Source organism: Schistocerca nitens, chromosome 3, assembly GCF_023898315.1.
Source record: "Schistocerca nitens isolate TAMUIC-IGC-003100 chromosome 3, iqSchNite1.1, whole genome shotgun sequence".
Lineage (NCBI taxonomy): Eukaryota > Metazoa > Arthropoda > Insecta > Orthoptera > Acrididae > Schistocerca > Schistocerca nitens.
Genome location: NC_064616.1, coordinates 294,873,508 through 294,889,187, shown reverse-complemented (window position 1 = coordinate 294,889,187; position 15,680 = coordinate 294,873,508). Strand labels below are relative to the sequence as shown.

The 15,680-nt window shown below is 38.9% G+C and overlaps 1 protein-coding gene across 1 annotated transcript in view; it reads right to left on the bottom strand.

Annotated features, from left to right (window-relative positions):
- Positions 1 to 15,559, bottom strand: part of LOC126249194 (KICSTOR complex protein SZT2-like) — a 706,154-nt gene extending 690,595 nt beyond the window's left edge. Inside the window, exons 1-2 of the mRNA XM_049950848.1 lie at positions 15,432 to 15,559; positions 15,202 to 15,336 (exon numbers count right to left, since the gene is read on the bottom strand). Of these exons, the coding sequence (XP_049806805.1) occupies positions 15,202 to 15,336; positions 15,432 to 15,497 (201 nt within the window). The 5' untranslated portion in view covers positions 15,498 to 15,559. The remainder of the gene's footprint in view (positions 1 to 15,201; positions 15,337 to 15,431) is intronic.
- Positions 15,560 to 15,680: the final 121 nt, after the last annotated feature.

Below are 15,680 nucleotides of genomic sequence, written 5' to 3'. Positions count from 1 at the left end.
CAGTAACACAAGAGCAACATCAGAATTGAAACGCCATCAGGTCTATTTCTTTTCAGTACAAGTTTCCTGTCTGAATTTTATTGACATCATTATACACTTTCCAAAAAGATGGTGTTTCTGTGTGTGTGTGTGGGGGGGGGGGGGGGGCACAATACATTTTAACTGTACATCACACAATGCAATAATACGTTACGATGCTCTCAAAACATGTTGTTCTATTCTGTGAAATACTGTTGGGGTAACTGAATGCTGTCAGTTTACTGATAAACTATAACAAGCAGTACCTCACATCTGAGCAATGGACATTATTCTAATATCGTGTGTGATTTTAAGTAAGTGGTTTCTCTGTCAGTTCAGAGAAAGATCTGGAGAAGGAACTGTCTCTTGATATTTTTCGCTTTCTACTGCAAAACCATTTCCTAACTGTACAAGAAACTGGGAAAAGACAGACTTCTCTTCCCTCTACATTTCTAGTTTCTTGATTTAGAAAATGACTGTTTTGGTGATGCCCATGCGACACAAGTGAAAGAATAGTTTTCTTCAACCATCTAAATTACTATCTCCCGAAAGTATAATTATTTGATCTAATTTATTCACTCTTATTTCACTGTCACTGCAATTCACCATCTCAAACTTAAAGCAGCAATGGATGACCACCAAAGACATAAGGAGCCAAAAAAGTAATGCACAACACTAAGAGGCAATATACAAAGTGTCGTCATGAATTACAGATAGTTCACAATCCAGGAACTTGGTGGTATACTATTGCAGAAATCCTTTATCATGCAAACTATATTGCTTCCAGCAAAGGTCACAAACTGCAGTGGCAGCAATTAACTTTCACATACAGCAAGCTCCACATCAGCCACTGCCTCTTTAACTAGCTGCTGTTATCAATGTCTTTCTCAGGCTCTGTTAACATGATTTAAAAAATGTTTATAATAAAATATGGAGATGTCAAAAGAATCATTACTTTTATGTTGTAATTTCATGTACTGGCATGTTCCATTACCTTGGAGGTTTGCTCCTCAATTTGGTTCTATAGAACTAGATGCGTAAATAAATAAATCAATAAAGCTGGCGAAAGACATTCCTGTGAGATACCTCTCACATGGGAAAGATTTCTGTATAGCTATCTCAACTTGGGTAAAATTATCCAGAGCAGAAAGATGCTCTCAGGTCCATAACGCAAACAACTCAAAAAACTTGGCTCTGAGCACTATGGGACTTAACATCTATGGTCATCAGTCCCCTAGAACTTAGAACTACTTAAACCTAACTAACCTAAGGACATCACACAACACCCAGTCTTCACGAGGCAGAGAAAATCCCTGACCCCGCCGGGAATCGAACCCGGGAACAAAAAACTTGTTTTCAGAATCCACAGAGCAGATACTGATCACCTGTTCAAGAAAGAGCACTGCAGAAAAACTATGTTGAGATCAGTGATTCTTTATTGGTTTTAGGGAAGGAACCAGGTTAGCTTCCCTACAGGAGGTGGGATACTGTCCTCGTAAACATCTCCTGTTAAAGAGTTCAAGGGAGATTTCTTTTGATTAAAGATCCCATTGTTTTACCACACAGTGAATGTTTTTGGAATTGGTGGCTGCATTCTACACTTCAGAGGAAAAGGGATAGTTACACGTCTATATGTTAGTGGACTCAAAAGCCTCCTCTTCTCTGTGGCTTCCTGGTTATGTGGACATATGGGAGGGGGTCTCATTTTGCACAAGACGTTATATTACAAAAACATTCTGCCATTTTTATTGATATAATGTGTGGCAATTTCATCCAAACTTGACTTCATTGTACGGCAGTTTCTTTACTCGGACCTTTCCTTCCATAAATCATTCTGTTAGTCTTCAATAGTCTTGTGCCCAAACTGTAATGATGAATTAAACTCAGAAACTATTTCCATGATCTTTTCATACTGGATTTGTAAACTAACACTTAACCTTTACTATGTGAAGTGTGTCATGGACTTGAACCTTTGCACTGTCACCCACCTGTTCCTGATCATTAAGTGACATTTCAGCAATGATGCCATAAGAGACAAAGCACTAGCCCAGACTGGGGGAGGATGTGGAAGGAAATCGACAATATAATCTTTGAAGAAACCCTCTTGGCATCTGCCTCCAAAATGATTCCAAAAACTACGGAAAACTTAAATCTGGATGGATGGACAGGAAACTGAATCCCAGCTCTCCTAAATGTGAATTCAGTGTATTAATCACTACCACCTCACTTGATCATTTTATGGAAACCCCACAATAAGGTAGGAAAACGTAAGTCCATTTAAATGGAGCCTCACATGTCTGAGTGCACTTTGAAAACTGGAATGCAAATAGTAACTTGAGATTGCTGGCTATAAACTGTGTCATCTCAATAACCATACACAAGTATCACATCTTGTAACTGAAGTACTTTTGTAGACATTTGTGACATTTTCACAATTCAAGCAGTTAGATGAAGTATAGTTTTCAACTGTCATACCTGCTGATTGAATGTCAAAAACAGCACCATTGATCAGCCACCAGTCCCTGTCACTGTACAGTATTTGACTTCATTGAAGGAGTCACAGGACAACATATTGATATGACAAACAGTCATTTACTGCCAGGATGTCTCAGCATATGCAGACCACCAGAGATAGCATCTTGGCACTCTTACAGTATGATGGTTTCAGTGTGCTGTCGCAATGAATGGATCCAGTTCAAGCAGAATCACTCACCTGTTCACATTGAGTCAAATCGTTCAGCAATGGTTTTCACAACAAGTTGATGTCAACTTGATCAACTGGCCTCATGGAGTACTGGACTTCAATCCCACTGAAAATGTATGGGGCAAACTGAAGTGGTAAATGAACTTACATTGGCAGACATTGGCCCCTGGACCAAGTGTTAGTTATATGAGAGAGTCTCACAGACAATAAGACTTATTTCCAGATGCCGACTGCTGCCATGCCTTGACAAATGAGGCATGTAACTGATGGACCTCATCCTAGTCTCATTCCTAATGGGAAACTTTCCTCATCTCACATTACCCCACTTTGTATTAAACACATGATACAAATGCATGTTTGTTAACTGGAAATTTAAATTAAATCATTATATTTCACATTTTATTTATTGGATTCATGCTACGTAACACTTAAAAAACTTAACTCGACTTGAACAGGCCATGAAGGCCCGACAGTACCAACTGGCCACCATGTCATCCTCTGCCCACAGGCATCACTGGATGCGGATATGGAGGAGCATGTGGTCAGCACACTGCTCTCCTGGCTGTACATCAGTTTACGAGACTGGAGCCACTACTTCTCAATCAAGTAGCCCCTCAGTTTGCTTCACAAGGGCTGAGTGCGCCCCGCTCACCAACAGTGCTCGGCAGACCAGATGGTCACCCATCCAAGTGCTAGCCCAGCCACACAGTGCTTCACTTTGATGATCTGACAGGAATTGGTGTTACCATTCCAGCAAAGCCGTTGGACTACTTAACACTTATTACATCTAAATTTGAAAAAAGCAGCAACAAATCAATTTGAACTGAAACAGAAATGGTCTCCTAGTATTAGACAGTCAGAGAAAAATATATTGACCAATATCAAAACAGGCAAACCCTAAAATAGTGATATTCTGTTCCTAAATCCCTCTTCAACAAGTTCTGCTTTTATTCTGCAAAAGAAGTGCAGCCAGGGAATGCAAAAGCTCTTTTTCCAATTACCACTCATCAGGAGCCCCGGGATAGCATCCCATGCATGCACTGTGCCTATTTCTCTATGTTAGTCTTCAGAGAAACAACCATTGCAGAATATGCATTCAGTGTCTTCTTCTTCAGACTGCACAACCAAAGAATTCCTCTCGATTAAATCTATATCAAACTAAGAATCACTTCTGTCTCCTATGATTCCGCTACACCTTTCATCTCTTTGAACTGTTTCAAATGTTCCCTTTATGGAGATGATTTAACAGGTTCAGAACATGCTGACCTTACTACATTAAATTGCTCTTGATGTGTCTTGGTGATTATGGGAGCTGACCGGATGCCAACTGGACTCACATTTACTCCATTATTCGCATCTTGTATGTCAAACTACTGGTATAATGCAAAGCTATTGTCTCTAAGTATATTCCTGTTGCATGTGAAGAGTCCCATTTTCCATTATCACTGCTTTCAAGTGTGCCACTCCAAATAACATCATAATAAAAATTGAGGTTGCTATTTGACATGGGTTATTTTCTCACCAGGTTTCTATTTCTTGGGGATAATATACTGTAAACAGACCCCATGAATTTCACACAAGAGACTGTATTTTATGCATGGATAAACAGATGTGTGGTCATATTTTCTCTTACTTTGTCTCTCAGAGAAATGTAATATGAATTCCATCAATCATTAGCAAAGCAGAATCATCACCAGATGGCTTCCTGAAGTTCACAAAATTGTCAAACCACTTACTAAAGACATAGTCTGAATCTTGCTAATAAGTCATCTTATGCTAGAAACCTAGCCCCGTAGTTACACTGCTCAGTTTGAAGGACAATCCATTATGGTAAATGAAAGAATACTTTGTGAAGAATATAATCATATTAAAATCATCGCAACAGCTATTCAACTTTAGATATTAAAGCCCTAAAAGCACATACACTAAAAAAACTCAAAATTCAACACTTTTAAAATCAAGGATTCTCAACAATATCCAGCTCCGTAATGATCTTATTGTCACTGCCCTACAAGCACTCTGGCAGTGTTAGAACTAAGTTCTGGTATCACACAATGAAGCTGAGCACTTACTGTTGTCATAATCTACCTTCCTCACATAGACAAACTCACCTGTATTGGGCTCCTTTCCTCTATATTCAAACTTATTTTCAGTAGTGATAATATCCTTTGGGCACATTAAAAACAATGTCAAATCAGAGCATAAACAGTTATTTTCCCAAATTAAATACTAATTGCAGTAAGGCAAAGCGTAGTGCATTCCATCTGGTGTCTGTAGTTTCATACTTGCAGACCACGACATTACTGAGTTCTATTTTCCTCGAAAATTACACAGGAATGAATCCTACTTTTCTGTTGGAAAACAATATTCTACTCTTGTCCTGCCAATTGGAAGATCATGCAATTTCATACCTGTGTACCTCTTCTGGATCATTATACACATCCAACTGGGTTTTAATAAATATTGTCCAACAGAACTTAAACATCTTACTCAGAACCATCACGCTGAATAACTGAACTTATTTTTCCCAACATATCTGTAATTTCACTTTCAGACTAAAATATATGAGTTCATACTTAAACATCTATTCTTTCTTACTCAATTTCATCTTAATGATTTGTTCTGCTACATCTGCTCTCCTGTTCTGTCTGCTGCTTCTGAGAAGTTTTATGCATACAGACAAAACTTTCTCTTTAACAACTTAATTTTGGCCTGATTGTTTTCAAAATTGAGAATGATAATGAATTTTAGAGTGCCCAAATAAAAGGGCAAAAATATTGCTGTTGAACTTGGCGCTTACATTTGCGTGCATAATTTGATAAAAGTACATCATTACCAGTTTCATTTGTGCCAAATTCAAACTTCATAAAAGATAAAAATTTTCTAGAAATCTGATTGATCTAAACTCAGTTACTCCCAAAATAATAATGTTCTCTCACTCCTATAAAACAAATACCTGTAATATGACTTAGATGACTTTTCTTTAAAAGGTTTTGTTCGCTCATACTACAATAGTTCTCTTAGAGACTACAAATAATATGGACCAGTGTATTCCTCATCAATACAAGAGAAGCTATCACAGAAAGGCAGTTGGCACCTACCAAAACAGGGACATAAAAAATATTGGCTGGACGACAGAATTCTGGTTCAGCAAGTGATGACCAGACATTTTGAGCACAAGCGCCTTGCATGGTGACACTAACATCTCATTCGCACTGCGTCTAGTGTTGTTGATCAAATCATTACATTTTTCACGATCGCTATCACTTCCATGTGTAATATTTAATTGGTATTCATTTCTAATTTTGTGTATAGTATGTCTCATCAGTATGATAATATGTTGTTGCTATAATGCAACATGGGCATTAACGACATGAAAGCATTTCCACAAATTGTGACATGGCTGTAGTTGCCAAGAATACCTGATGTGGGACTTAGTCATTTTCTGTACAGTTTTGTTTTGTCGACTGTACCTAAGGAGTCCTAGAGACACGACAAGTACTACCTTCCCCTTTTCAAGTTTATGCTAATCACAGTAAGAGTGCATAATATGAATAACTCTGTATGAAAAAACTGTTCTGTGTACAAACTCACCCGATGTGAAAATTCAACTCTGTAGTGGAAATATCTTTGAATTATTATGGATCACATTAAAATGGGAACAATTCAAATCTTACTTAAGCATCTGTTGTAATATGTTGCACCTGCAAATACTAACAAATGCCTTTTTAAAACCGAATAAAATCTTTACCACTGAAACATTACCTACAACTGATAAGATTTCTGGGCTCAAACATCTGCATTAACTGGGAATTGCCACCTGTACTTACGTTTTTCCATATCTAGATGGTGAATGTATGGCTGTGGTAACTACTTGAAGAGATGCATTTCTTCCAAAGGTTCAGCACAGAAATCATAAGGAGCCGCCTTCACGAGTTGAGGTGCTTCTATTCTAACCACTTGCTATCAAAATACATTGTAAGGATGGTTATAAATTGATGACGCAGATGTAACTGAGTACTACACTGAACCTGATATGCTTCTGGGGATAAGCAATATACCACATTCTAATTTCAACATGGCTCATATCTCATGCATGTTCACTAACCTGTGGCATTCCTCGCTATGTATGCATTACCATCTTCTGACAGTGTATGAAATTTATGGATAACCTCTTTAAGTTAGCCACTGAATACCAGTGATCGTTCAGACTTGACACATTAAAGATTTTCTCAGTAATATCTGCATCCGTGCTCTGCAAGCCATTTTATGGTGTTTTGTGGAGTGTATTTCATGCGTAACTATTACTTTCTCACCTTCCTTCACAAGGGAAGAACAATTGTCAATTAACCCCCACATGAATTTCTTTAATTTCACTACCTTTCTTAATTTGTACAAGGAAGGAAGTAATGTGTTGTTTGATTCTTCTGAGAGAGTTCATTCTGGTAATTTTAACAGAAAATCTCTCCATGATCCACAACTGCCGCTGTAGTTGGCTGATCTGTCTCTGATTTTTTCACTTTAACTTTGAAAGGTGCTGCTCTTCTTTGGATGTTTTCTCTGTCCCTATTAATGTTACATGGTAAGGACTGTAGACCAATTAGCTGTATTCAGTAATCAATTAAATGAGTATTTGTAAGCTATCTTTGTAAGTAGATTATGTTTCCTCAGGTATCTTTTAAGAGAGAGAGAGGGGTGGGGGAGGGGGGGGCGGAAGGAGACAGGAAGAGTGGTTGAGGGTGGGTAGCAGGTTTTCTGGCTAGGAATGCAGGAGGGAAGGGTGGCCAAGACACGAGCTAGGCAGGTACCGGAGGCAGTGGGATGTGGTGCACAATAAAGGTGACATGGAGACATAGATTTGGAGGAGGTGACAGGACAAACAAAGTGGAAATTGGTGGGTGGAGTGGGTGGGGACAGTGGGTTACTGGAGCCTGAGGCCAGAAGGGTTGCAGGACCAAAGGATATGTTTCAAGGATAATTCCCATCTGCATAGTTCAGAAAATCCCATGGCGAAGAGAAAGGTCCAGATGGCCCAGGTTGTGAAGCAGCCATTGAAATCGAGCATGTAGTGCTCAGCTAAATACTGTGCCACTGTGTTGTCAACTTCGTTCTTGGCTACAGTTTGGTGATGGCCACTCATTCCGGTGAAATGGTAGTTGGTTTTCATCGTGACATAAAAAGCTTTGCACTGATTGTAACTGAGTTGGTATATGACATGGCTGCTTTCACACGTGAATGCTTGATGTGATAGTTGACAAGACTGGAATTTATGTTGATAGAAGATGTGAATGACACTCACCTGGCTGATCCCACATTCTTTGGCAGTATGTCTTGCACCACCATATGGACTGATAGGCTTCTTAGTGTGCCCTGTCAGTTGCAGTCTTTGTCTCCTGGTTGATTCTGAAGCTGCCTGTTCGTACTTCTGAACAAATAATCTGTGCAAGTTTCTGGCTTTCAGGACAGACACCCATATACCACCATACAGTTTCGGCAGCATTTATTTGATTGATAAAAGTTGCATGCCTAACTTCCTCTCACTGGTGTACATGTATGCACGCAAGCAATGTTGAAGCAGAAATGACCTGCTGATAGATGACAGTTCCAGCTAGTTCTGCTGTGCAGATCAGTAAGCAACTGAGAGGCTTGATATGATGATGTACCCTGGCATGAATGTGTTTACAATGCAACAAAAGAATCCAGCTGACTTGCTTTTCAATTTTTAAAAAATACTTCTCAGATTCTTTTGCAAAGAACCTCAAAATTAACAAATATTACATCACTGTACTCTTATTTTCAAGCGCTTTTGTATGCTGTTAAGAAAGTATATCATTCTATTTAAAAAACTATGCTTGCTTCAATACCTCGATCCATACAAGAGTTAAGGCACTTCTATTATACCAGGTGTACCAGTATGAAAGCGTTAATTTTTTTTTTTTTTTTTTTTTTGTTTGGGTGGTATGACATCTGTCAAAGATATTTAGTATACATCAAGTCATGGAACAAACAACATCACATGTTTTCATCGTGTTAACAATGTCAAATTTTGTACCAGAAAGTGATGATTTGCGGAAAGCATTAATTTTTTGTTTTCATTTGAAAAAAGGTGCTGCAGAGTCGCATTGAATGCTTGTCGTGGCATATGGTGATCAGGCTCTATCAGACGCAACATGCAAAAGATGGTTTCAATGGTTCAGAAATAATGATTTTGATGTAAGAAATGAAGAACGTGGAAGACCACCAAAAAAGTTCGAAGACGCTGAATTGCAAGCAATATTGGATGAAAATGATACTTTGAGCCAGAAGCAAATGGCAGTAATGCTAAATGTTGCACAACAAACAACTCCTGACCGTTTGAAAGCTATGGGAAAGATCCAAAAGTGTGGAAAATGGGTGCCACATGAATTGAATGAAAGACAGATGGAAAACCAAAAAACCATTTGTCAAATTTTGCTTGAAATACATGAAAGAAAATCAATTTTGCATCGAATTGTTACTGGCGATGAAAAATGGATTTATTTTAAGAATCCTAAACGGGAAAAATCATGGGTTAATCCAGGACAAACATCAACATCAATTGCAAAACCAGATCGATTCAGCAAGAAGACAATGCTCTGTGTTTGGTGGTATCAGAAAGGTGTGGTGTATCATGAGCTTCTAAAACCCGGTGAAACTGTGAATACTAATCGCTACAGACAACAAATGATCAATTTGAACTATGCATTGATCGAAAAAAGACCAGAATGGGCCAGAAGACATGGCAAAGTAATTTTTTTACATGACAATGCACCTGCACACAAAGCAAAACTGGTTCAGCATACAATCAAAACACTTGACTGGGAGCTGCTACGGTGGTGGTGGTGGTGGTGGTTAGTGTTTAACGTCCCGTCGACAACGATGTCATTAGAGACGGAGCGCAAGCTCGGGTTAGGGAAGGATTGGGAAGGAAATCGGCCGTGCCCTTTCAAAGGAACCATCCCGGCATTTGCCTGAAACGATTTAGGGAAATCACGGAAAACCTAAATCAGGATGGCCGGAGACGGGATTGAACCGTCATCCTCCCGAATGCGAGTCCAGTGTGCTAACCACTGCGCCACCTCGCTCGGTGGGAGCTGCTACCCCACCCGCCGTATTCACCAGACTTGGCCCCTTCCGACTACCATTTGTTTTCATCAATGGGACAGGCATTGGCTGAGGAACACTTCCATTCCTACAAAGAAGTAGAAAATTGGGTGCCTGATTGGTTTGCTTCAAAAGACGAACATTTCTATTGGCATGGTGTCCACAAATTGCCAGAAAGGTGGTCAAAATGTATAGAAAGCAATGATCAGTACTTTGAATAAAATGTTTTTACTTTTCAATTCAAAATTAGTGTTTCATTTTCACAAAAAAATGCAGCTTGACTCCTCACATACCAGCGATAAAAAAATGTCTCTCACAGAATTTCATCCGGCAAGTACATCCGGCAGAAAAACGATGTTAGAGAGTGGCAATCTGGCAACACTCTAACCACATGTATGTCAACTACCTCTGTCAGCATTTATTAGTCGTGCTGTACAGTTGGTGCAGTGGATAGAGTTTTGAGTTAGCATGCAGGAGGTCAGTGGTTCGACCCCGGGTTGAGGCATATGATTTTTATTCGGTAAATGTAGTAGAGGTGGTACGGTATCTGGCATCTTAATGGACAATGGTGATTGCAGCGGGTCCTATAGAAAACATTTGCACTTGCCTACTACAATCGTAGAAATAGAAGATTGGTCAGCTTTGAAAGAAGCCCTTTCCACGTTATGGGTGTGAATTTTTTCGCACCACTTCATCTAGTAGATGCAAAACCTGTTTTCTTTGTAGCCTCCTCCAATGGTCCCATAGATTAGTACCAAATGTTATTCTTGCCTCGTTCAGGTCCATTACACTTCTTTAGGGCCTTATTTTCCCAGTAGTACTAGCAACATGCTTTGAAAATAATGTCCAAACTCAGTTACTGTTTGTATGTGTTATCACCATGGTCCCACTAATTTTGCCTATCAACACTGAGTCTGGTAATCGCATGCTGGTTATTAAGTATCTCAAAGTATTACTATTACTATTTCTTTCTTTTCTCAGACGTTATGTCTGGTCAAAAATGGAAAGTGACGCAGACCTTGATCAAGCGTGACTTCCTTTTAACTGTACAGTATATGTCATACTGCATTTAGGAACTTTCGGGTAATTGAACATGTATCAATAATTACAGATTTCTGTAGTTGTATATATAAGTTTGGATGTAGCTGTATTGCATTGATGTACTTGTTATTGTTATTATTATTATTATTATTATTATTATTATTATTATTATTATTATTATTATTATTATTCTATTGATGGGATTGTGGAAACATAATGTCTATTACCGTTACAGAAACAGTGTAATTTGTAACTGAACATTTCACAATTAGCGTGGTCAGGATGAATCACGCAGAACAAAATCTATCAGAGGGGTAATGGGCGTTACATGGAGCAGCACACAGGACTGATGGAGTGTTTATACTGTATGCGCTGTCCACCAGACAGGGACTAGTTGCGAGCAGAGCAATGTGCCCGTGACAGACCCCAATGTAATTGCGTACACATATCAAATTTTCTTGTAGTAAACCTCTAAACCAGTATGGCAGACGTATGACACACACAAACAATGAATATGTGGATATGCTTCTGGTCCTTGGTGCATCTGATAACCTGGCTGGTGTTGCCATTCATGAATATTCTGCTAGATATCCTCGTTGAGGCATTCCAGATGAAAATGTGTTTATTCATCTGGAGCTGCGCCTTTGGCAGTCAGGTTCTCTCCTTCCATCGTCACGTGACAGGGGTTGTCCACGGACTTGCCATACTCCAGCTATTGAGGAAGCTATTCTGGAGGTCATACACCAAGAACCTCAGCAAATTACAAGTAGCATAGAAGGCAGTTGCGTGTCTCGCAATGCACGGTCATTAACATGCAACACGAGCATGGGCTGCACCCCTATCATTATGCTTTCATGCAACACCTGTATCCTGAAGATCGCCATCAGTGGATTCAATTCTGTGAATGGCTCCAACAACAACAGGAATCCAAAGATGACTTCGTGAACACCATAATATGGTCGTATGAAGCAGCATTCACTTGTGAGGGTGTCTTTGATATTCACAATGTCCACCATTGCTGTGAGGTTAACCCGCACATCGCCCGCGACCGTGGATATCAAGCTTTCTTTGGTATCAACATCTGGGCCGGAATATTGGGTAACAGGTGTTTGGGCCCCTACATGTTGCCTAACCGGTTGACTGCACGAAGGTATCATGCATTCCTCTCAAAATATCTGCCTGATGCACTGGAAGATGTTCCACTAAATGTTCTGCAGAGGACATGGTTCCAACATGATGGTGCACCTCCACACTCTGGAACTGTTGCGCAACAGTACTTGGACAGAAAATTTCCAGGGTAATGGCTCAGACATGGAGGTCCAGTTGTATGGCCACCGCATTCACCTGACCTAAATCCTCTGGATTTCTTCCTGTGGGGACACCTGAAGGAACATGTGTACTCTACTGTGCTGATGAGTGTGGAAGAATTGGTAGCACGTGTTCATGCTGTTCTTGTTACTGTGGACACAGCTTTGCTGCAAAGGGTCCAGAGCTGTATGATCTGGCAGGTTGCACAATGTTTGGACGTGCAGGGAAGTCACTTTGAGCATCTGTTGTTCTGCGGATAATGTATTCTGTTGTGAAGGTCATGTGGTCATTAATACGGACATTATTATTGTCACTGGTTGCTAATGTGTGACATCTGAGCACTCATATTACATGTAATATAAATGACAAGAGGATGTTGTGTTATTGTATAGTGCTATCATCTTTAGCATCTCTAAATTTACATTGTTTTTGTTGTTATTCTGTCCTATGACAGGTCATTTGTTTCAACTGTCTATTTCTTATTTGTCTAACCACATATTGAACTAAGAATTGGTGTATATTACAGTATGAAATGTCAGAATGAAATTAGCAAATTAAAAAAATGCTTCCCAACCCAAAACTCTATCCACTGCTGCAACTGTACAGCATGAATAAATATGTGCTGACAGAGGTAGTTACCAGACATGTAGTTACAGTGTTGCCAGATTGCCACTCTTTAACATCCTTTTTCTGCCGTATGCACTCAGCAGATGAAATTTTGTGGGAGATATGTTTTTATCGCTGGCATGTGAGTAGTCACGCTGTGAAGCCCAAGTGCACGAATTTCGCTTCACACTGTATACATGGAGTATGGTATGATCAAAGTCACATGAAAAAAAAGAGAGCATGTGACAAAAAGGACATACACAGCTATAGCTGTGCATTCTAATGAACAGTGCAGCATAAACTAGTAAAAAAGCTTGTATCACTCACAGACATATTCAAGCATGGTACCCATTAATGTTCTGATACTGTTTGGGTAATAACATCAGAAGTTACAGTAAAGCAAACATCTAGCTATCATGAGCTTCAATGATTATTTATTGCAGCCGCTGAGAGACACACTGGCACTATTGTACTGCACAATGTTTTGAGACACCCAATACTGGGTAATGCAGAGAAAAGCTCTAAGGTCTTTTCTAACTCATTTGACTGCTGGCTGGTTAAAACGTCTATACTTCATTTGGAAAGTAGAAGATTTATATCTTCCTGGTGGATACCTAAACAGCTGATATTAAAGTTTTCTGAGTATTGTACCAGATCCAGAAGAAGGCTGCTGTAACCGTGGCCGAAATTTTGGTTTTTTCCAGTAAAGTTTTTTACATTATGACATAGTATGATACTGAGAAAACTTTTATGTCAACTGACAATGGCCACAGAAGCATACACAATTAGATATCTAACCAGCCACATTGTGGCAGTGGAAAGAGAAGCTCACTTCTGTTCCTTTCCAAATTTCCGTACAGAGCCAAACACTACTAGAAGAGACAATGTGATTGTAAAAGGAAATGGTTTCAGCACCTACAGTTAAAATATAGAGTTTTAAACTGAAACATAAGATTGTTTGGATACTGTGCTGGAAATGACCACAGCAGAGTGTATGAGAACATTATGGAGCCACCAAGGCATGGTATACCTTGGCTAACATCAAACATAAAAGAAAGTACACTAACAATGCTCAAACATTAATTATAATAAATGTTTAGTACTAAAGGAGCTAATGCAAGTGACAGTGCTTGATGTGTAATGGGAGAAAAAAAGGGTGTTTCTATTGGGTACTGCTGTCAGTTGTCCATTCTGGGCTATGAACTGTTTCGTGGAAAGATTATGAGCTCAAGAAAGTGGTAGGTTTAATGTACAAATGTCAGATTTTACTTGATTCATTAACCTGACTGGTCAGTTCAACCTATCAGTACTGGGCAGCGGCTCTGACCCTTGACAACATGACGATATGGCATGCGACATCATACAAGTGCAAACAGAGATAGAACAGAACAATAACGGTATTTCTTTTCTTTTATACTACGGAGATTGACCGATCTATAGAGCAGCTCAAAGTCTAGGTAGGCTTGAATGCGAAAGTTTGATTGTGAGCTGTCAAAGCTAACGAATATGAATACACTATTTTGGTTAAGATTACATTATGATCCATGGCATATACTAACGGAGAAGTTATAATAACAGGTGGGTCTAGTTCAGAAATAGTTAGGCCAATAAATGTCATGTCATGTCGTAAAAATAGCTGAAATGCTTGTTATGGAATTGATTTTATAAGCATATTGGATACCAATGAGTCTGTTTGATTTACATTTTGATGATGTCATGGGTCAAGGCAAACTGGTGGCATAAGTAAGGTCATTATTTCCGACTTCACATACAACTGACTCATTACATCACATACACAGTGAAAACACAGAATATGTAACAGCCTAAAATTTAAAAAAATCAAATTGCCATGTGTTATCCTTATAGTGTTCATATATCTGCACTGCAATTGTCAGAACAGGTCCTAGTTTATGGTGAGAGTGGAACAACGAGAAAAATGGTGTACAGGAAGATGATGTAATGACAGTGAAGAACCAATAGTATTCTCAGTGAAACCATCAAAGGCTATTATTGGCTGGGATAGTAAGTGGTAACTACATTACATACTGCTCCTAACAAACAATTCTCCAGTTGCAGCAGCAATACATAATGACCACTAGTCTACTGTCACTTATAAATTGGAGATTAGGCAAACAAATTCATACAGTTGAAGTGAACTCTTTAAAATATGAAATGTGATAAATTAAGAAAACACATAGGGAAATTCGTGTGTGCTGTTTTTTGTGTATGTGTGTTAAAAAACGAAGAAAAGGGATCATAATTCTACGCGGTCGTGAAATCTAATTCGTCTACTGTGTTATCTGATAACGCAGGCATATGACTTATACCACATTACCTAACGCAAAACTTCACGCGCTTGTGAACGGTTTACCGTTTACTGCAACATAAAATACTTTACTTACTTCGGTCTGCGTTTCTTCGATGGAAACTGTTTTGTTTAGATGTTCCAGTAACCATTCTGTTCTAGAACTTAGGGATACATGACAGCCTTCCCTCATTATCAAGTAAACACATCCTGCTTCCAGTATCCCACCAGCCTACAAAAATTTTAAATACCATTGATTTTTAGTGATAATTTGATATTAAACTTAACAAGTGGTTGCAAATTAACAAACTGCGAATAATGTCACACCTTAATTTCCTCTCTCTGACAGTTGTCTGTATCCATTTCAGTCACACATATAACACTAGTCTCCATCTCTTGATATATTTCGGCGATTTTTTGCCGGCAAAACAACTGTCTCTCAATTTGTATTGTTTTCGTTCATCTTAACCTAAAACAAATGTTCCACACCAGGTCATTTATGTTTTGTTTCCAATGTAACCAATATTTGAATAATAAATAATAGTGATAGTATACCCGGTTTTTGATAGCTTCAAT